Here is a 24089-nt window from a genome sequence, read left to right as displayed (position 1 = left end):
TAACTTCTGTCATCTGTCTATATAGAGTCGATTGTGTGTGAGAATATCGAGTGTTATTATCGCAAAACATTCGAGTTGATGGAGCCAATGTGTGATCAGCTGACTGATATGGGCGTGCTCGGCGTCCTCCGAGTGCTGGTTGTGGAAGGCTGATGTCGGTTGTGGTGCGTACGATATGTACGCAGGTTGAAGTGTTATAAATATGTTTGGAGGAGATGATGATGATGATTTCACCCCGGGCTCCAGGTGAGAGGAGTTTGCTTTTCAATATGCCATTATTTGTGATGCAAATCGCCGCACGTTTGAAACAATATGATTCTTTCGAAATGTTTTGTTGTAGCTCCAAGCTCGCATCTTTGTTCGGGGCTGGAAAATCGTCACAGGAAGGCAACACATCTTTAACATACACGGCACCCAAACAGCCAAAGAAAGGTCAATTAGAAAGTCAGAGTGTGAAAGGGCAGGCCGTTGGACAAGTCGGTGGGCCTACTGTATCTTCAAGAGCCAAATTGAGTATCATCACAGTGAAGGCAGTCCACGCATATAAACTGTAAGAGAGAAGTCAAGTTTTAAAATCCATGAACACTACATTGTGAGATTTGTAATTTTTTGATTATGATTGTGGATATTCTTCTAATATCAAGTTCATTGTGCTTGAGTAAAGCGTGATGGTTACGGTATCCTCCCACAGAGATTTACAGAAATCTGCATAGATTAAGTTAAGCGTTTGCATTCTTCTGTCGCAGTACTTTAGATGGTATAAATCATGAATGAGGCCATTTGCAACATCTAAAGATAGCTGTACACTTTTACATGCAGAACTGATTGGCTTCCATGTCTGAGGTTAGAGATTAGGAAAGGTACAAGGACTTGACGTTTCATATTAGTGTTTTTAAATGAGGACAGCGGCCTGGTAGTAAAAGAGTGCCAGGGTGACACTTTGGATTGCCCTAGCTTCACTGTGGCTGTGATTTTAGAGCTCCTTTAGCAGATGCTGTGTGCAGAAGTAGTAGTCTGTGTATGTCTAAGTTTGCAGATGGGTTGTCTCCACTCCTGTCCTGACATTACATCTGGAATAGTCTCTGCCTTCCCCTCTGCGTGGCTGCATGCAGTACTGTCTGTATGAGGAAATTTTCCCCAACAAGAGCATGCACTGATCTGCATGGATACTTAAATAAACATAATATTCTTTAGGTATCTGGTTTTCACACTGTTGAGCTTTTCCAGGTTATTTTCAGTAGGGTACAGACAAGTAAATTTAGAGCCTTTAGCTGCTGCTGCTGCTGGTCTTTGTTCAGTTAAAGCAGAAAAGTTGTCTGCCTGTCTTAAGGGTGCTCCTAACTATTTGAAATAAGGACCCATCTATGTTGAATGATTTTTGGGTAATCTCCTTTCATAAATTTCAGGTGCTTTGTCTTTTCTTCCATGATCCGCCTGTCAGCAAATTATTGTATTTCAGTTGAATTTGCTGATGTAAATACCATGCCATTAGCTTGCACCAGCTTGTAATATATAGAAGTGTGTGTTCTCAAGGTGGCAGATGGAATTGCAGTAACTGAAGTTAAGAACATTTGGATAAGAAGTAAGAATAGAAAGACTGCAGGATATGTTTCTGGCTTTCTACCATGGTGGGTTTTGGTTTTATTCTACAGTGGTTCTGTTTTGATTGGATTAGGTTAGGTTACTTTGTTTGGTGGTACCCAAATTGTGTTCCTGCACTTTTACTACTTCTGTGATCCCTGAAAAGGGATTAGTTAGGGGCTGAAAAATGTGACCATGATGGTGATATCATGCCTGGAAATTATCAGCATGATTGTTGTCAGGTTCATTAGTGAAGTTCTTTTTCTAGTCTCAGAAATTTAAATAATGTGACAGATATAATTAACTTTAAAGTTTCTGATCCATTCTTGTGTTCACTTTATTTACAAATTATTAAGAATATAGCATGCATATCAGAGAAAATATGCACAAAATTTTGGTAACAATACCCTGTTGAATGATGCAAGCAGGGAGACAATGTTAGAAAGGAACTTGGAGAAACAGGTTAGCCAACACACACTCAAGCTTTTGCACATGCACACATGGAGGCTGATTCTGTGCACTTCATTGCTTTCTCCAGTTCTTCATGCTGACACTGCAACTTGTTTGACTCCCCAATCCTAACTTTCTCCCATTCACATTTACAGCTTCATGTGTTTGCAGGGCAGATGGCAATTACAATGCTCAAGGGAAGCTGGGTGCAGCAGTGCTCGGAAATGCAGTGTCTCGAGTGTACCAGCTGCTGCTGTACAAGGGAAAGCAGCAACATATCACCAGTGCATGCATCTCGCCATCATTCCAGTTTGTGGTGAGGACTATAATCATGTTGCCCATTTTGTGACCTTGAACTGATGATTATTTCTTGGGTGCAGCTCCTAGAGGTTGCCACATTTCAGATCTTGGTTCTGTGGTCTGCAAATCTGCATAAAGTTTCTACTGCATGAGCAGTTAATTACTGAATTAGAATATTGGTGAGATAAAGAGAACTAACTAGTTGAGCAGACCAGTTCTACAGAATAGTTATAATTGTAATGATCTTCAACACAATGCTTGTCCATTCCTCTCTGTTTTCAAGAAGGTTACACTGAAGGTTAATGACTAAATATGAGTACGTTTCAACACAAAGTTCGCATCACGTTAGAAATGGAGCTACATTCTTGAATAACTGGGTAATGAAGCATTTGTGAATGCTATAATCTGATGTGTTTCAGGTACAAGCTAATAATTATGCCACATTCTATGATGACCAGATGCAGAACTGGTCAGTGATGTTCGAGAGCAGTGGCGATGCCACAGAGTTTGCGAAAGAGGTGAGTAGAGCTGGAAGTCTTCAGAGGGACTATACATTGCCTGTTTCCATATCTGCTGAGCGAGGATTGTAATGTTTCAGGTGGGCCTGGCCCGTTCAAATGCACTGGGGGAGCAGGGTGACCACAACTTTATGACACAGGACCTACTGTTTGGGGTTGGTTCCACGGCAACTGAGGGTGATATTGTTGATGTTTGGTACATTGTATTTCCTCTGACTGCAGGGAAGCTAGGTAAGGTATGTGTCTAAATGTAGAAAAGATCTTGCAGTAGAAACCAACAAGGTGATTAATTATTTTAAATTTCCATCTTAGAGAAATATGAGTAAGTGTACCCAGTTTCTGTGTGGAAATCTGTCCAGAGATTGTGGATAAAACATTTTTTTCCTGTTGTAGGTTCTCAATTGTGGAACTCCATAATTGTGCATCTTTCCATTCTCCTTCAAATTCATTTCTTTGCTCTTCCATTTCATTGCAACTACCACGATTTTGGTCTCTTCTTTCCAAATTTTCCTGCTGTTATTGTGTTTACAGGCAGAATTCAAGGCCTTCACAGCTGTGGTGAACTGAATCAAACTACAGAAATTGGGAATGCGTTGACTGTTAATACATTTTAGAATAGGTGAAATGACCATGTATGTGCCATTACATGTGAGCAGGTGGCCGAAGATAACATGGGCTTATAAAGCCATTGGGTGAAGGATAAGAGGAACATCAAGTTCTTACTGTTCTTTTGTACCTTGATTTAGTGTCATAAAATAAGTAGCAGCCTCTTCCTTTAGTTGTTGGAGGTAAATGCTGGGACAGACCACACAATTCCATACTTAGGCAGTGCATACATGCCTACACACATTGAATGCTGGATGTACTTTACGGCTGAGAATATCCATTTCAGGAGGTGGAGAGCACCACAGACTCAGAGAAGCCGCAGAAAGTGAAGCTGAAGAAGGGGAGCTGGGAGGAGGGGCTGGTTGGAGTGGCAAAGGGTTGCAAGCGCATGATAATATTGCCACCAGTCCTTGTGGTGAGATCTCAATTGGAAAGACATGAACAGAAACGCTGCTTGGTACTGCAAACTCGTAACTCTAATAATGGGAAAACTTATAGATTAATAGAAATAGCAATAACAAACAGCAGGGTGGGTGCAGAGATGAAAGTGGACACCTCTTCTGAATTTTGGTGATGCTAAGAGGATATGTGTCCCTAATGACACACAATAAAAAATGTATGCTTGTGTAGGAGGCATGTTGCAGGTACTTGAAATATGAAGTCATTAAGACGATGGCCTTCTAGGTTGTAACGTATAACCAGCTGGTTAAATGTGGAAAGTGGTAATGTGCAGGTTCCTGCAGAATGTTTGTAACTTAGTACCAAACTGCATGGCATCACATTCCAGAAGACTGCACGCTCAGTATTCAGTGCTGTGATAGCCTCAGATCTCATGTCTCCTGCCACTAGCTCTCAGCACTTATCTGTAGATCTGTGGTTTGAACTGGCACTGTCCAGTGTTTACACTTGACACCAAGTTATGCATGTTTGAAGCACAGGAAATATTTCTGTATAACTGAGCAGTAGTTTTCCTTCATTCTTACTGCTTGAGAAAGAAGTTGAAATTACGTAAAAGTAAGCCATGAATTTCATCCGTTAAGAATCATGCTATAACCCATTCAGTAATAAGTTACTTCACAAGATTTTTACTGTCCCACTCAGTGAGGCTTCAAGCCCCACCGGTTGGTAGCTACTCTTTTACCGTCCTTCCTTTCTCTGCCGTTGTTGCCACTGTGGTTGTTGGTCGTTGGCCTAGCAGCTAGGTCAGCTTTACCTGGCTCCACTGCTTCTCTGACTTCACCACTTCTCTTCACTATGTAAAGGGGTATCAGCTCCAGGACTTAGCCTGGATTGTCTGTGGGCGCCAGCAACTGTGGATACAGCTGCGAAGTGAAGTGAAAAGGTGGATGGGGTGGGGAGCTGATGGTGATTGGGCTAGTCGTGGGTGGAGTGAGAGACTGGCTCAGGTCGTTTTCGGGCCTTACTCCGACGAGGAGAAAAGAACACACTGGAAACAAACATTTGACTTCCGTGACCAATCAGGTGTTGAAAAGTGGTCCCTTTTCTTGACTATTGAAACACGCTCCTTTATAAAAGGAGTTTCTAACGGTTGGAGAGTATGACCGGTCAGAGGGCCATAAGTGACAGAAGGTTCTCTCCAGCGTCTTTTTGGACAGATTTCTCTTTTATTAGACCATAGGGCTCTTTGTAAAAGTATGAAGAGCGTCGGGCTGGTTTGGTTAAAGTCCGGGAATTGTGACCCTTCATGAACTTTACCTTCTCAGAATTGCGTAAGCAAACTTTCAAGCTGTTACTTCTTTAGAATTTCTATCTCGTCCCAAAATACCTTCCTCTTTTTGTGTCAGCTGGGCTTCTCTCTGTCTATTTCCAAATTACACAGCACGCTCGGGTAGGAGGGAGACCTGACTTCCATTCATGCCAATTGGGTTCAGGTCCCTCTGGTTTGAGTGTGGTGTGAGGTATTACCTCTGCTTCTATGTAGTGACAAGTACTGACACAAGTAAACAAAACAGTATGGTCCTTTGCATTGTATGGTTAAAAGATGACAAAGGGGCTGGATGTGTTGCAGGGCCCATGGAAGGGTAGAGTTCCAGCTGATTCTGGTGTGGTGCTTCAGGTAGATGTTGGGCACATCAAATCTGGGAGCAGATCATCCCACACTGATAGTGGGGAGAGTTTAGACTCCAGGTATATACTTCGTGGTAAAGATGATGATTTATTATTCTACCCAAGTAAGTTGCTGACACTGGTATTGGAGCCTATACTTGTTGGTGATTTTGACATAGTTAAGTTATATCATTTTTAATAATGTCTTGTCACCTGTTCTTCTGTCATGGAGGAGATTCTTTTCACCATGTCTTTTTCTTTTCCTTGTCCAAGCTCCCATAAACAGTGTTAGCAGAATGATGCCATCAGAGTCCAGAAACTGACTTGCTGGATCCTCTGAGTGTAATTAGTTGTTCGCACTCATTTTTGCAGCACTGATGATACAAGCATCAGGGCCAGGGGGGCATCCATATCAGAGGCCCTCACTAACAGTCCAAAGACCCACAAAGCAAGCATCATCTCCCGCATGGCGAGGATGGGGCAGGCAACCCTGCCTCTCAAGGGAGCCATTGTGTGTGATCCCAGTGACTCGGAGGAGGCGGAGGCAAGTTGACTGAGTTTTGCAGGGCAATACATTGCAATACTATGCCCCATAGTTCCAACTGAATAGTAAAGAATGTAGATGACAAACAAAAGTGGGTTGGTCCACTATGCTTCCAGGTGATAGTGCCAAACCCATTGCATGTTCTATTTTAAAACACTTGTTTATTGCTGTGAGCCCAGTCTACTTTCTGGGGTATTGGATTTGGAACAACAGGTGTGGCAGATGTGCTGATTTACAAAATTCACGATAATATACTCTAAAATGTATGTCAACAGTGCAAGTACTTACATCCTCCACTTTTGCAATTCAGTGGCCGGCTGTCAGAGATGTCAGAAGGCAGCCAGGACAGTCCAAAGGAAGATCACACTGTTTACAGTTGTATGTGCTAGTTGGGGTTCCCCTTTGTGGTACATGACTCAGCACAAGCTTTTATGCACTCAGTTATTTACTGAGACTCTGATATGCCATATTGCATGGTAAACCTCATATTGTTCCTACAATTTGCCAGAAGGATCTCTTTTTATAACTTCAGCATGGACTGCATAGGAAACACTGCTTCCAGCAGTTCTCTGTTGTTGCGGGCTGTTGCGTATTGATGGCCCGGGTATTGTTAACACATTTACCAGTCATTGTCTAGCAGCTGATGTCTTTCCTTAGTCTGCTAATCCACTTTCAGCTGTCATATCACAATGTGTTTGTCTAATTTTTATACAAGCATAAATTTGCCCTTATGTGACCCATGAAATATTTTATACATCCTAATGACAGGCTTCAGTTTCTGTGTTCTTCTTGTAATATGCCACCGCTGTCTCTCTGTCCCCCTTGCTCAAGTAGGCTCTGCCAGCCAAGTTTAGGGAGCATGTCCATGGTGTAAATATTGTCGCACAATGTTCATTATTGTACAGAAACATTCTTTTCCTTGTCTAAACCACGAGGACTGCCTAGCTGCACAAACATGTTATTGAGGACAGAAAACATGCAAAGTATTGGAATATGTTTCAGGCCTGCTTTGTTGATGGACATGGTTCAGCTGTGGAATGCTCATCTGTCTCTATTTGTACAAATTTCCAGGCTACTTTCCCTGTATCATAAGACTCTCATATCTCTTCGTTATAGTGCACTGTATTTGGCCTCTTTACTATTAAACTTGAATTAAAATTTTCTATTATTTTACACAGCGAATTTTTATTGCTTGGTTGTTGTAGATCAGGTGTTTTAGGTGTAGATGTTATTTATGTTTGCGGTATGTTTTTGATACCTTCAATTATCTGTTCATTTGTTTCAAATACTGATTTTCCTGATTCAGATTGGGAAGTGGCCGTAAATATTTTTAGGAAGATTTCTAGAAATATGATGAACTTTGATTTAGTATCATGACTGCTGAATATCAGTTTCCAATATTCATTTCTTAGATGTGTTGTAAAAAATGTTATTTATAACTTACGTGGAAAAGAATTGGAGATTACGCATTTCCCTCATTTAGCTCATCTTTTCCCCAGTATTAGGCAGCCATATTCACCCTAACCTTCACATAACATGTGAAATTATACCATGAAAAGTAAAATTTGCATATTTTGTGCACCATAACTTTCAGACATGAATTTCTGTTCATAATACTGCATAAATTATGTAAGTAAGTATGTTAGTCCTCTTACACTATCATTAGGATTGTTAAATAAATTAGGTTATGATGGGTTGAACATGTAGATTGCATATTGCAATTGTTTATGGAAAATGTACTAGGCATATGATCAATTTCAAAATCAAGATGAAGGAGGGAGGAGGTTGTGATGAAACAGTTCATACAATAGGCTTTAGTGTTAAGAGGTGTTTTTCATCCAGTTCTTATAGAAAACAGTCAGTAAGCTAGCCAGTTTGTCTCCTAGCCACTGAAGGTTGCCTAAAGACATTTTTCATTGCATTGTCTCCAGTATTTTTTAGATTAATGTTAACAAGATCCTGCCACCATCTTCATATGGACTCTGCAGTGGAATTTGGTTGTCTGGGAGAGTGACTACTCAAGTATCACTTGCAGGAGGAGTTGAGTGGCCCTGGGGACATTGCCCCATCTATGGTCAGCAAGACACCAATCAGGATGCGCCAGTCAAAATCACGGACTGTGTCGTCGTCATCGTCATATGTTCCTAGTGTGCCGATGTCAAGCGGGATGCTGCCTCAGCAGCTGACCATCTACCAGCCTGTGCCCCCACAGGCGCACCCGTACATGGTATCCTCTGAACTGGTGCACTATGTAACTGATTAGATGTGTTGACAGAATGAAAAGGGTCCAGTCATAGGACCCATTCATGATGGGTTTTACATCCATCATACACAGCAGGTTCAATCTTTGTCACGATTGGAAAGCTTTGGGCTTTTATTTTTATTGTGAATCTGAAGTCACAGTCATGTTGTAATTTCAGATCATACACCGTGTTCAGAGCGCAGGCTGATTGGACATTGATTTTACCATTGGCACCTTCCTGCAAAAGTGATGTGTCACCTGCCAAGAAAAATGCCTGCGGGCATTCGGAACCAGTAGCACACATTGTTCACTTCTTTTGTTAATTATTAATCAATAGGGCTCGGATTTCTATGACATGTCATATTTTTATCCTGGCATCTTTTCACATGTATAATTAAATATAAACGCATTTCTGACTCTTGTGAACATGAAAATAGGGTTTTTATTGGTCATATAAATGCATATTTGAACCATATTTTAGCTTTAGGTCATATTTGGGCCCGAAGTGATATAAAATCATATTTTTGGTCATATTTTAGGCGAGTTTCACTTATTGCTCAGAAATATATTTGCAAGTATTGGCAACGATGTTATTTGGAACTTCATTTCTTAGAAATATTTGGCCTTGTGTAACGGGATTTGAAGGAATACTGTACAGTGTGAAGGGTAATGGTTCTTGACCTGGCGTAGAATCAACCACTTTGAAAAGAGAAATTGCCACCTCTGCCTCTGTCTGTCCGTCTCTCTGTCTGTGTCTCTTTTTCTCCTCCACTGCAGTGATATCTGAAGTCCAGTTTGTTTCTTGCATATTGGTGAAAAATTTTTCCATCCACAAAGCAGTAAATTTCTACCCTCTCCCCGAAACCTGTTCAATACAGTACTGTATTCATAACTTCAGTTGTTCAGTATAGTTTCAAGATGCCTAAAGTCAAGTGCTCTAATAGCATGAAGTTGCGTGGTTTTATTAAAGAGTTTGGTGACAAGTATTTTAGTAGTGACGGAGAAATTTTATTTTGCAAAATGTGTGAAGTGAAAGTTACGGCAGAGAAACGTTTTACGGTGCAACAACACTGCAATACAGCTAAACATAGAAGCTGTGTAAACAGAAATTACCATGGAAAGTAGACAGCGATTGTTGTTTGAAAAGTCATCCTCCAGTTCACCGAAATCAGGAAATGCCTCCGAGTTTTCAAAGGATCTTTGTACTATGATGGTTTCATCAAATATTCCATTACATAAAGTAGATACACCTAGTTTCCGAAACTTCCTCGAAAAATATACAACTCATCCCATTCCGACCGAATCCACATTAAGAAAGAACTATCTCACTTCCTGCTACGATGTTACCATCAATAAACTAAGAAACTGTGTCAGAAATAATAAAATATGGGTGTCTGTCGACGAAACTTCTGAGGTAAGTGGTAGATTTGTACCGAATGTTGTTGTTGGTATACTGAAAGATGACCAGCCTCGAGATATATTCCTATTGGCATGTGAGGTGTTGGAAAAAGTGAATAATTCTTCCATTGCTGTTGTTTTCGACAATGCGATGAATTTGCTGTGGCCAAATAAGGTAGAACGAGAGAATGTGCTCCTCTTCTTAACGGATACCACTCCATATATGGTAAAGGCAGCAAAGGGACTTCAGGTACTGTATCCCAAAATGATTCATGCAACGTGTCTTGCACATGCTCTGCATAGGGTAGCAGAAGAGGAGTGAGAGAGCTACTTTGATGAAGATAAATTAATAGCAAATGGGAAGAAAATTTTTGTTAAGGCTCCACTTTGATTGCAGAAGTTTAAAGAAGAGGCTCCATCACTACCCCTTCCCCCTAAGCCTATTCTAACACAATGGGGGACTTGGCTCGATGCTGCAGATTATTATTGCACACACTACAGTGTGATTGAAAATATCTTCATGAAGTTTGACAGAGATGATTCATCTTCAATTCGAACTGTACAAAATTTGTTTTCATCAACCACGTCAAGAAATCTAGCGTACATAAAATCAAATTTCAGTGTGATATCAAAATCCATCATTAGACTTGAAGCTGTGGGCATGCAACTGTGCAATGCATTACAAATTGTTAAGAAAGTTGAAAGTGAACTACATCAAGCACAGGGTGAAGTTGCTGTGAAAATTAGCGCAAAATTACAAAATGTGCTCCAACGAAATCCTGGATATTCAACACTGTGTACAATTTCTGACATTCTTTGTGGCAAAGAAGTTGAATTTGACAACAGTGAATTAGAACTTGACGCAAGTGATTTGACTTGTTTTAAGCATGCCCCTGTGACATCTTGTGACGTAGAAAGGAGTATCTCCAAATACAAGGCCATTGTTAGTGACAGTCGGAGGTCCTTCAAGTTCGAGAATTTGAAAATGCATGTTGCCATTCAGTGCAACTCTACTGAAAAGGAAGATTAAGGTACCGTACAAATTATTTACCTGCAACTATTTGCACACTTTACTTTACTTTTCACGCTAAAATAAACAGTACTTTCATTCATGTTTTCTCTTTACAGGGTCAGCATTGTGTTGTGATGGATGCTTCACGGCTTAAAGACATTTATTCAGAAAAAATAACTTTGTACACTTTTCAATGAAACGCCATTCAGCTTCTCTCTTTATGGGGTCAGCAATGTGCTGTGATCGATGCTTCAGAGCTTAAAGATATTTATTCAGGACAAAATAACTTTGTAAACTTCTTAATAAATTGCCATTCTTAGGAATTTTTGTTAAATATTTACTTATTTTTTGTGGGCCATTCTGTCATATTTTAGGTCATATTTTGCCATTTTTAGGGCATAAATGCATGCATTTTTTCAAAGTTTTTAGGTCATAGAAATCCAAGCCCTATTAATCAAATATACATGGGTTACTTCAAAAGTCATGGCAACTAATATTTAGGGGGCAAACACGTTACAGTGAAGAAAGTTCAGAATATATTTATGAAAGGGCATGATACACCGCTCCGATTGGCTTAGTCAGGTCAGGTAGATGTGAACGGGCATAGGTATAGTAAGCAAGAAAAATTGCACATTATGGAATGACTGTTCTTTTTTTCGTTCTTTAATCCTCGAAAAATTCAATTGTGATTAAGAAATAAAAAATTCAGTGTTTCATGTTTCATTGATGGAAACTACCCGATTCAAGAAATTGTCTCCTTGAATTTCATATCGTTCGAGGTTCACATGACTTGCTTCATAACGTGTCCACTTTGAACCTCGTTTAATTCGAGTGGCACCCACTTCAGTGCAGTGTTGTGCATGTGTAGGTCTTTTTGTAAAATTCGATGCACAGTTGCCTGGTAAATTCCTGTATGTCTCTCTAACTCCTTCAGAGACCAGCACCTATCTTCCTCCATGCACTGGGTAATTATGAGAAACATCGGAACGAAAGGACACGGTGTCCACTAAGTTGCAAGTCGGCACTTGCTTCTTTTCCAAGTTGGAATGCTTCTATCCACCTTGCAACAGTTCTGTGTGGTGGAGCACGATCACCCAGAGCTTCCACAAGCTCTGAGTGACATTCAGTTGCATTTCTGCCGTGAAGCACTGCTATTTTCACGTAACAACGCTGCAGTGTTCATTCTTGACAAAGTTTATGGTTACACCGTCTTCACGCTGGACTCGCTTCATTGTCCTTGGACTTCCACATCATCTAGCCGCATCACTAGAAATCAGACGTTGCTGTCTCTCAGCGGCAAATTTGGAAATTCCAGTTGGAGCTTTCGAAATTTTGGAAAAATTATGTTCTCATGACTTTTGAAGTAACCCATGTAGTAGGTAATATTTTACTCACCATCATAGAAGATGTTCAAAATGTCTGCCCTCTGCTGTGAGACATGCCTAAATTCTTTTAAACAGATTTTGGAAAACTGATTGCAATTCACGTTGCTGAATGATGTAAATTGCTTCATGAATATTCTGTTTTAGAGCCTCCAGGTCATGTGGGTTGTTGGCATACATAACATTTTTTAGTTTTCCCCACAAATAAAAATCACAGGGGTTTAGATCTGGGGATCTATGGACCACAAACCCTTGCTAATAATTCTGTTGTCCCATTTAATTCTTCAAACACACTGTGTAATGCTTGAATAGTTTCTTTAGCTCTGTGTGGAATCTGCTTCTTGCATAAAATAACCAAATCTTTCTTCTGCAGGTGGCAAATTAACAAAAAATGGATCAAGTATTTCATTAATATATTGTTCAGCATCAAAAGTTCCTTCACAAAATATCGGTCCAATGATACAGTTTGTGCTAATCACACACCATTCACCAATTTTTGTCGTAAAGGGAAATTGAATTAGCACATGAGGATTTTCACTACTCCAGTACCTCTTGTTTTGTGAGTTAACATATTCCAAGAGATTAAAATTAGCCTCATCTGTGAAGAATGTCAGCTCAGGATTAAGAAGTCTGTCATACACATGATTGATAACCCAATTACAAAACCTCGCTCTTTTTTCATAATCCATAGGTTTAATTTCAGGAACAACAGTAATTTTATATGGATGAATATGCAGTAGTTTAGTTGCTGTCCCTTCACTGCCTACAGAAATGCCACTTTGTTGTGGTAATCGCTACAAAGATTTTTGAGGAAAATTTTCAGATGATGACTAATGTCGTCAAGTTTTTCTTTTTAACGTCTTTCTCTCAATTAAAATGCCGTGCGTTCAAACTTTCTTACTAATTTGGAAATTGTATCTCCAGTTGGAGATGTTTCAGAAAATTTGCGGCAAAATTTTCTCCTGCGTGATTTGTATGAGTTTATTTTCACGTAACAATCACAAATGAAAATTCTTTGTTCTAAACTGTATTTCACACGAGCCATAAAGACATAGAACAGAGCACTATACAAAGCTTCTGTGACACTTGATGGCAAACACTGACTGACTCACTGATATCACCACATAAATGACCTTCAGTCTGCTGGTGAATCCTAGAGTGTCTGCCGACAGGAAGTTCTGAGAAGGCCGCACCATAGCTCAAGCAGTTAGTTACTGGCTTCCCACCATGGCGGCCCAGGTTCAATCCCGGTTCTAGTCAAGTGGGATTTGTGGTGGACAAAGTGGCGCTGGGGTGGGTTTTCTCTGAATACTTCGGTTTCCCCTGCCAATCTTCATTCCACCAAATTCTTGATCATCATAATCACCAGGGGCAGGCTACAATAGCCCAATCAGTGGCCGCTGTGTTGAGTGAACCTAGTTGGACTCCACCCCCACTAAGTGAATGAGAAAAATAAGTTCTGAGAAGTTCCCTGGGTGTCTAATAAGCCTGCACAATGAACGTTCAGTATATTGATGCTTCCAGTGAAGTCTTTCACTTTCATTGAAAGCTGGGACTTCTTTTTAGAGTACTTCATACAGTATTCACTTGAATGTAGAAGATGGAAACAATTTCCTGGAGTAAACATTTTATGTGTATGTTTGACAGTGATGATTTCTTAAAAAGAGAAAAGGTATTGGGTCAACTTAAACAGGACTGGCCATTATACTGAAGAATGATGACAGAATAAAGGTAAAGTTGTATGTGTGGTTAGTTAATGTGGGATAGTGAAGGTATAGCTCTGCCATATTGACCTGAGCAGTAGGTGAAGGTGAGTGGTCAGCATTGTACCCTGGCCACTTTACTGCCTAGGGAAAGTGCCCCTGGCACGATTCTGTGGGAGGCTAGGTGGTCCCTGGAACCGGTCTGAATACTTCAGAGCAGAGGAAAAGCTCTTGCTCCTGCTGGGAATTGAACCTTGGCCATCCAGCCCATACATAGCCTGTCACTATACTGACTGAACTATCGTAGCTCTCAAAGAATGATGACATCATGGCATACCAAAATTATTGACCTTCTTAATCAATTAGTTCATTGGGCTTATGCTAGAAAATTACTGCTGGTTTTTTATGTCATCATATTTCGGGAAATGGCTGATGGAGTCTAAAATACTTTCTAGAGCAGTGACTCTTAAGAGATTCTAAGAGTCTCTTTTGTGAAACTGTCAAGAAATGTGTTCTTTCTTTTTTCTTGCCATACGAGCTCACTCTGGCTCCACACAGCTAGGCCACATTACAGCGTTCAGTATAATTGTTCTTATGATGGGAAACAGAGCTAGTGCATGGTTATTTGGTACTTAAGCAAACTTATGAGAGACATTGTGTGCATTTTTGAGAGGCTTTGGAATCACAGTTTTGCAACAGATTTTAAGCTTTTCTCATTTATGTAGTTTTTTCATGCTTGATGAACAAAGAAAATAATAATTATGAAATAATAATAAAATAATAATAAAATAAAAATAATTATGAAGCTTTTTTTTTTCAAAATACAGGATTTGAGAGTTTGCTCATGTTTGCTTACTTTGCATTTGTCTGTGAGGAGACATCAAGAATATAAGATTATGAGATGTTTTTATGTTTAGACCTTTTACCTTTACAGTATATTTTACTTGTTCTGTCAGAGGTTACTCTTACAATATGTTGTTTCTGTTTTCTTCAGTGGTGCCTTTAAAGTCTATTGGTGAAGTTGAAGAGTTCTGTCTTCTGGGATATAGTGCTATATAGTTCATTGAAAGATAAATGATGACTCATTATAAACATGTCTTTTCATCTTCAGTGTCGAAGAATAAGCCAAGCAAGAAAACAGCATGAAGAAGTTAACATGGATTATATCCCAGAAGTGAAGCACTGCTGTGGGAACCTCAGGCCCTACATATTGGCAAAATTCTTATGTAACCTCTAGAAACACATTCCATCTGATATTAATCTCCTCTTGATGGTGCATTCTCTCCTAACAAATTCTTGTTTCTCACGCACTTTGTCACTGTTGCAGAGAACAGATGGCTCATTGTCATATATGCAACCACAGGGGCAGCTGTACCCTCTGGTGGCACAGCAAGCAGTCGGCACCCAGCAGATGTTCCCTCTGCCCCCCACCGCCATAAGCATGCCACCAGCTATTTCCTCACCTGACTCTCACCTGTCAGTATTTCTGGCTGAGACACGAACCCAGAACTCTGAGGTCCGCATGGGAGTAGCCAAAGTGGCAGACAAGGTGGACCAAGTGTTGATGAAGGTTAGCTTTGCAAAGTCACATAGGAGCTGGTAATATGCAAAGCAGAGATATACATAGTGTTTTTGTGAGTATTTTATTGGCCTGTCTTAGTTAATTACAGTGTCTGTCTGTTTTGAGGAACTTAACAGCTTTTCACCTAGCCACTGCTCTGAAGAAAACTGCAGGTTCATTCATTACTGCCATCACAGAAGCCTATACAATTTGACCATATTCTTAAACAGTTTATACCTTCACAGTCCATTTTCATGAGATTTACTTTGATTTTAAGAATTAAGGATACAGGGGGGGGGGCAACAACAGACTAGAGGGTGAGAGTGCTACTGTGTGTGAACATTGGTGCAGTGATAAATGGTTGCAGATTGTGGTTGGAAAATCATTGAAACCACATTGCTTTAAGAACATAAAAACATCCTGTTAAGTATTGCAGAAATAAATAAAAATCATGGATGACCATGATCATTTTCGTCAAGTTACTGAAGATGCTGGATGATTCCATGGGTGTGCAAAGTAGGAGAATTTCAGTTTTTATGGACATCTGTGCCACTTATCAGCAGCATGCGTAATTTCAGAGGAATGCAAAAGTTGCATATAGTCCACCAAATTGCACAGACATGTTTGGGCATCATGAAATTTGTCAAATGTTGTTACAGGAAGCACCTAGTACAAGCTGTGCACTTCATAGACTCAAGAAAGGACATCAAGTTAAAAAGCAGTGATCTGCAAGGAATATATTTCACAGTAGTGGCTTGGCAAAAACTCATGCAGTCCACAAGTGTTACATTTTTTTTTGTCAGTGCGGCTGTAGACGTGAATGTAACACAGAAGCTGACTCAGAAGTACTGAAGAAGAGGATGATACATTCATGAGGACTGGATTGGGCTTGGTGCTGTGAATGTTGTCAACTGCAGTTCATATACATCTGTAGACAGTGAACTTGCCGAGCAGTGAGTTGTGCATTCATTGTGAGAGGGGAAGGGGAGGTGGAGCAGTGAGTTGTGCATTCATTGTGAGAGGGGAAGGGGAGGTGGAGCAGTGAGGAAGAAAAGGTAGATGAATGTGAACCCAACCCTGTGCTGAGCTTTATCGAAGCATACACTGCTTTTCAGATCAATAAGCCATGCTTTCACATGCACAGAATTGGCGAATGTAATAAACAGAATATTTGAACTTATTATTGGCGCTGTTTTGCCCGGAACTTATTCTTTCAACTCAGCAGCTGTCGGACAGATTTCTTTGTAAGAAAGTGATTTAGACTCAGATATTTTAAAGTGATGTTTTGACTTCCTTATTAGTTTTGTAGGCTTAAATAAAAGATGTATGATATTTTCTTATGTTTGCTACACATTAAATGATTTCCTGCAATAATTTTTTTTTTCATCCCCAAACTTCATCAGAATTAATGAACAGAGGTTTCACAGTATCAGTTTTCTTACCATCACAGTACTTACTCATATGTACTCTGTATGTGTGTGTATTATATATATAAAACGAGAAAGTAGAAAAATTATTGCAAATGTATGGCACATATTTTCACATGTGATTGATGATGTCTGTGTTACCATAGAAACAAAATTCATTGTTGGTTTATAGAGCACTACTGCTTGCTGAATACTGGACAACACTGAAATATGTCTTACCAGTAACAGAGTTTTTCACAAATTTGACATTTCACATTTAGGCCGCTAGTGCACATACTGTTTATTCTCTTGAAGGTACCACCAATGCAATTTTTTTTAGTTATATGGTCTCCATAAATTACTGAAATAGAGTAAAAACTTTAGCAGACATTTTTGAGAAGATTACCATTTTGTTTTTTGGGACCCATCTTATGGGACCATATTTCTGAAGCTGGGATGTTCATGTTTACTAGGCATCTACTGAAGATGGGCACAATACTGAATATGAATGAAATCTGTCAAACCATTCAGGCACTTACGAGGCACACATCCATCCTTATATACAAGTATACATAAACAGACGGCATCCTGAGAACCGTTTCAAATATAATCAACTTTCTCGTGGCCACAAGGTTTCCTCATACATCCTGTGCACATGAGAAAATAAATCCGAAATACATGACAAATTTCATTTGAAGAACTGGAAGAAAATTGCACAGAAACTTTAGCCCTTTCCGGATGTCATGTTTAGAAAAATTTCTGCAGCCAGGTTGTCAGGGGTTTTTAAACGCCTGCTGAGCCACTCAGTGAACTCTTTTGCCCAAAAATGGGTGCAACAAGGGCATAAAGTAAAAAAAAAAAGCCAAATATGTACTTACATTTTTGATTGTCCATTCTTGGGCAAACTCAGCACTGCTATAATATCTGGCAGTGAAATGGCAGCAGTCTTCAATACCAGACACACCGAGTCATAGTCTGTCCATCAAGGAAAGAACTGCTCTTGAAATGAACGGTTTTTGAGAGTATGGTAAGTTACACATGTTGCCTGTAACTTTTCTGTAATTTGGAATTATAGTATGAACGTAACCAGTGTCACTTTCAGCTACTGCAAATATTCTGATGCTCCACTTCGTTGGCTTTTTTGTATTTTAAGTTTTGAAAATTATTTTGAGCTTGAATCTAACTGTTGAGTCATCTATTACAGTATTTCTACCTGGCAACAAATTTTTCTAAAATTGTTTCTCTATATGTTTTATCACCCCATCTACTTTCTTGTCTTTTTAGTGGCTGGATTACTTTTTTTGGTGGCATCATTTCCCCACATGCGTCATCGCCCATTGTCATGTCTTCCCACCCACCAACATGCAACAGCACTTGTTTCGCTGTCACTCTCACTTTCCAACATTTTGTTACTTGATTCTTCACTCGCAGTTTCTCCTTCAATTTCCAAATTAATCTCGTCATCATAGTCAATATCGGGTTCTTACTCAACATATCACTACTGGGTTCTTCATCTGCAGCACACAAGGGATTATATCTTGTTTCTTCAATCCAGAGGGCTGTGGTTCAGCTGAACGTAAAAAGCATGCTACTGACATGTGATGCTGTAATATATAAATTGCATTTGTTCCTCAAGAAGTTCAAATAATGACTTCCAGTTGGCAGAAGGAGGCAGACGAAACATTCATGCATGTGTTGGTATAGTCTGTGATCAAAATATGACCGCAGAAACATAAAACAAACTTTGTCGATAATATATTGACATTTGTCAATATGTCAATTATATAATGACGTTTGACTGGAAAGGGTTAGATGGTGTCTGATGAGAAATTATTTTATCTTGCATAAAATTTGACTTTATAGTAGAGAATTCCAAAGGATGCTATAGCAGTTTTTTGCCTTCCAGAATACAGATCTGTGAGCATGTCTTAATGTTCACAGCTGAATGACTTGCAGCATCATCGGTCACTGCCAGCTATGGAACCATCGACCCTGTTGATGAGCATTCAGAAACTGGTCAGTGACAACGAGCAGCTACGGGCAGAGCTGCAGGACAAGCGAGAGAAGATAGATTTGCAGAATGAGAAAATGTACCAACTGCTGCACTCAAATCAAAAGTGAGTGTCTGTTATTGGGCTGATGGACAAAGCATGAAAAGGAGATGAGCCGGCTGCTTGCTATATATGTTGTGTTGCAGGTATCTGGAGCAGTGCCATGATGCTCCACTGAAGACACTTGTCCTCACTCTTCAGCAGGAGAAGATAAAACTTGGTGATGACCTGAGTAAAGCTCTCTCACGAGTCAGCACACTTGAGGTGAGTGTTAGGGGCTGTTGTGGTTGTCTCTGAGGCCTCTACTCAAGCCATTTGTGTTGGAAACAGAAATGGCAGAAGAATATGGGAATGTAAGAATATGAGCAAGGGTAGGAACAGAGAAAATGGCAAGTTAGGAACGTTCATATTTATACTGTCTTTTGTGTTTAAAAAATGAAGGTGACAGTGGACAAGCCATGTAGTGTGAAGTGAGGGGGGGAGGGAGCAGGGACACTTGACCAGTGAGAGAGCAGTGGGAGGACATAAAACATTTTCTTCAAGAAATGGCACAGAGGACTGGATGAAGCTGGTCTGATGGCTAGCAGAGAGAAAGACTTCAGCTAAGCTACATCAGGAGCAAGTAAGGGCCAGTGCTTGGTTTTTCTTGCTTCTTCAACTGGTCCATGTACTGTATTCATTTTTTTGTGTGTTTGAAATTAATTAAGAAATAAATCCACATATTTCCCTTGTACCATTGTTATGCATGAAAGATAATGTCAACAGAACATGTTAAGAAGTAGGGGAGATGGATATTGTTGCCTGTGTAATGTCACATGATGAGGGTCCTGGGAATGTGACTATGCCAGACAAGTGATTAATAAGTTACTTTGATGAGACCTTATTATGGGCATAATAGAAATCTAAGGCAGTTCGGTAAAATATGAACAGATTAAATGTGACTGAAGCAAACATTATGGGTTAAGGGCTAGATTAGGGATTACAGGTATTTTGGTGGACAAGAAAAATGTCAATGCTGTATTTTTGATGTATTTCTTAATAAGTGGAAAAATATAACATGCATAATGAATACCATTACTCATCGTATTAGTCACTAATATGACTGCAGACAACATAATTTGTCACACTAATTATTAGTGTGACAAATGGTATTGTCTGTAGTTGCTGATAAGCTTTTATAATTTTAATTAAAAAAATGTGATGTAGATTAAAAACAATAATATTGTGATGAATATGACCATTGTTAGGCAACGATTTGGTAAGCATGTTCTCGTTGCAACGAATAGACACAGAATATGAACATTGCTAGCAACGGTTCGGTAAGCATGTTCCTGCTGTAACAGTTAATCACAGAAAACAGAATAACAGAGGAACTGTAAGACTTGGTGACCCATAATCGGTCAGGGTTAGTTCAGTACATTTGAGAGAGTGATCAGGGATTCTTAATTCATCATTCATCATAGTGGAAGAGAAGACTCTTGTAGTCCAGTAAAGAATGGAGTGAGTCCTAGACAGTCATTGATTGAGAGCTGTTATAATTAATTGTAATTGTAATAGAAGTGCCAATAAATCCAATCATCCAATCCAGAACCCATTATTACTAGTCACGGAGCTCTGGACACATGACGGTGTACGCAAATTTTCACAGTAGCTGTGTTAGCTGAATAAAAAGCTTTCATAGGCTGGATCTAGAATGTATCCCGTAGTTTGCCCACACCCGGGCTAAAGAGCTGTTTGCACACTGCATGGTTTCATATGAAGTAGAGTGATCTATTCTGTGACGCTTCATGTTCAGAAGTCTTCACCTGAATCATGTACCTGTGCTTTTATTGATGTAATTTTTGGAAGTAAAACGGTTTTCCAACTATGCAGTTTTCTGCTTGCAGTTGGATCTACATGGGTGGGCTGAAAAGTAATGCACACACGCTTGTAGAGCGCGAACAAAAACAAATAGCAAGATTGGGCAAAAAGTACATTAAAGTACAATTCTTAAGTTTCAAAAGCATATATTTATTTTTCAACATAGTCACCGTTAAGGCTAACACATTTCTCCCAACGTGTAAAAAGTCTTTTCATTCCGTCACTGAAAAATTCTTCCGCAAGTCGCAAGATCGGGAGAATAAGGAGGGTGTGGAACCGGTTCAAACTTCAGGTTTCGCAGAGCCTCTTCAGTTTCGCGCGAGGTGTGTGGACGAGCGTTGTCATGTTGCAAGATTATTGGCGCCAGGCTGCCCCTAACATGACAAACTCGACGCTGGAGGTGTTTTAGAGTCTGTATGTACTGAGAAGAATTTACCATTGCCCCTCGTTCCAGAAAATCGGTCACATAAACTCGATGAGCATCCCAAAACACAGTCAAAAGAAGTTTTTTGGCGGATGGTTGTGTTTTGAACTTTTTCGCCTGAGGAGAAGACGGATGTCAATATTCAGCGCTCTGTCTTTTCTCTTCCGGGTTGTAACGATGGACCCATGACTTGTCCCCAGTCACAATATTCAAAAGAAAGTCATCTCCTTTGTCGCGGTAGCGCTGCAAAAGTTGCTTGCAGCATTCCAATCGACGCTGTTTGTTCTCGTTTGTGAGACAGCTGGTACCCATCATGCACAGATTTTATGGTATCCAATTGTTCAGTAATGAAGCCGACACGTTCCTTGGATATTCCAATATGGTTTGCAATACGCTTTTGAGTGATTCGCCGGTCATTTTGAATCAAATCGTCGATGAGTTTGCGATGATTATCATCTGTGGCAGTGATCGGACGTCCGCTGCGTGTTTCATCAACAATTATGGCTTTTCCAGGATCGCAACCACGAAATTTTATTACCCATCGATTTACAGTAGACCTATCAACAGCATCGTCACCATAAACAGCCTTTAAACGATGATGAATCTCAGTAGGAGTCACTTTTTCAGCAGTTAAAGATTCGATAACAGCATGCTGTTTAACTCGTATTGACATAGCACTAGAACATGTCTCCATACTTCCGCTTCTCGAAATACACTGGATGAATGCAACAACCTCAAACCTGTGCATGCGTATTGAGGGGGAATGTTACTTCCACATGCCACCTGGCACGCTTCTGAAGGTCATTTCGTTCGCGCTCTACAAGCATGTGTGCATTACTTTTCAGCCTACCTATGTAGTTGATTGAGTATCAACATGCAGAATGCTTGATGACTGTTGCAGCTACAGGTTGCCAGTGCTGGTAAAACAGAGCAGGGGCTAGGTGAGGAGGTGTTGACCATGTCATCACAACTGAAGATGCTGCAGTCCGAACTTGAGAGCAGCAGACAGGTGTTGCAAGGTAGGCAGGGTGTTGTAGTGGCTTGTTTGGAGGGACAGTGACTGATGGCAGGTGAGTCTAGACTTTCAGAAAACTGTATTCTTCTGGTGTGTGGAACCACACAGCGTGGGACAGTTGCTGGAGTGCAGAACACACTTCATCTCTTCCTCCACACTTGATTTATGATGAGCAGCACCCACCACAACCCCCAACTTTCTCAGCTCCACAACCTTCTTGGGTTTTGTTCAGCATCTGCTTGTTCCATGCTGGTACTGTGCCTGGCATCTCTACTAATAAGCTGAAATTATGTTGCAAACATGGTGAATCAGGCCTGTGTTTGTGTTGGTGTGTTATTGTGCATGCTGGTTATACTCCCAGACTGGAATCTTGGTCTTTTGCCATAAGTGCTATAGATGTGAGATATAATTAAACGTGATATAAATTATTATTCATTTAAATGTCAATTTCTGTGGGACAAGAGTCTTTAGATATGCATATACAGGGTGTCCCAGGAGGAATGTGCCAGACTTCGGGAGGGTGATCCTTATGTTAAAGTATGCCGATATAACCCAAAACACCTATGTCCAACGTTGAAGGTTACGGAGATAATGGCCAGAGAAGTGTGAAACTTTGACAGGTGTTACACACTTGTTGATTAGCAAATACATATTAAAACTGGCAGGAATATGTGGTTTCTGTAATGTTAATAATGTACGTAACATCAAACTAACTCATGAGTGACATGAAGCCATTAAATTGAACTACAAAAAAACTCGCACGACATGTCATAGTTGTCCTTAGGTTTCCAAGCATTATACATGACACATGCATGGCAAGCGCTGACGTAACATGGCTGACTGCGCATTCTGGTATAAGCCGACTACATAACTACTAAAATACAGTACCTGCTTTATACTAATTGTTCAAAGTGTCCTCCGCCAGCTGCAATGTCTTCCAACAAACATGGTAACTCACTCCTCAGGAAGGCTTCATACGCGTTTCCAGTTAAATTTTTGTGAAACACAAAAGGTCCAAACAACCTGTTCCCAAGCACACCACACCATACATTCACAGAAAATCTCTTTTGGAATTTCGTTACCATTATCTCATGTGGATTATTATGGGACAACGTACGCACATTTCGTAAATTATTTACACCGTCCAGGGAAAATAACGCTTCCTCACTGAAAAAAATGATGCTTAACAGTTCGGGATGAGCTTTTATCCGGTGGCAGAAATCCATACGCTGAGAATGGTCACCTGGTACCAGATGTTGTACCCTTTGATCATGGTAAGGATACAACTCTTCATCATGTAAAGTTCGCCACACCTGCATACGTGATATGCTGATGCGAGAGGCCATTCTACGAGTGGACAGATGCGGACTTCTCTGAACCATCTCAAGAATGTTCTCTCGTGTGTTTCTCATTCGTACATCCTCCCTTTCAGAGTGCACAGAAACACTCAGAAGAGAACCAGTCTGGTGAATTCGCGTAAATACACTTAGAGATGGAATCCGTTGATCCATTGGCATTCTTCAACAGCAGCACGTGCATTGCCACCGCAAAATTCATACACAAAATGCATATCACAATTTCCACGTTTGAAAACACAAAAGGCATTTCAGCAACTCTACACAACTAATTTACCATCCATTCACAACGCGGCCACAACGTACTCTGTAGGTAGCGCGTGAGCTTACGGCTAGTGTGAATCACCACACTCGAGGACAAACATAGATAAGACTTCTCAGCTGACAGGTACAGTGTGTGGACCCGCCAGAAGACCACACACTGTACCTGTCAGCTGAGACTTTGGACATAGGTGGCATATTTTAACATAAGGAACACCCTCCCGAAGTCTGGCACATTCCTCCAGGGACACTCTATATATATATATATATACGTGTATTAAAGATAAGCAGCGACACACACAGAGAGCGCCTACACTGAACAACACATGAACAGCGATAAAAACAAGAAGTGG

At 40.2% G+C, this 24089-nt stretch overlaps 1 protein-coding gene across 2 annotated transcripts; it reads left to right on the top strand.

The window, feature by feature from the left end:
- Positions 1 to 110: 110 nt before the first annotated feature.
- LOC111873643 (FK506-binding protein 15) lies at positions 111 to 22180 on the top strand. Of its 2 annotated transcripts, XM_033755137.1 has the most exons (13): positions 111 to 246; positions 341 to 550; positions 2203 to 2347; positions 2751 to 2849; positions 2930 to 3085; positions 3742 to 3870; positions 5485 to 5603; positions 5895 to 6066; positions 8102 to 8293; positions 15131 to 15373; positions 18712 to 18887; positions 18968 to 19085; positions 22007 to 22180. In XM_033755137.1, exons 1-13 carry the CDS (start codon positions 203 to 205, stop codon positions 22163 to 22165), a joined length of 1962 nt encoding a protein of 653 aa, XP_033611028.1. In that variant the 5' UTR covers positions 111 to 202; the 3' UTR covers positions 22166 to 22180. The 2 variants fall into 2 exon arrangements, with proteins under 2 accessions (XP_033611028.1, XP_033611030.1); XM_033755139.1 differs by lacking the exons at positions 18712 to 18887; positions 18968 to 19085; positions 22007 to 22180 and adding an exon at positions 16024 to 17017.
- Positions 22181 to 24089: the final 1909 nt, after the last annotated feature.

Source organism: Cryptotermes secundus, unplaced genomic scaffold, assembly GCF_002891405.2.
Source record: "Cryptotermes secundus unplaced genomic scaffold, Csec_1.0 scaffold678, whole genome shotgun sequence".
Classification (NCBI taxonomy): Eukaryota; Metazoa; Arthropoda; class Insecta; order Blattodea; family Kalotermitidae; genus Cryptotermes; species Cryptotermes secundus.
This window is presented reverse-complemented; position numbering and strand designations above follow the sequence as displayed.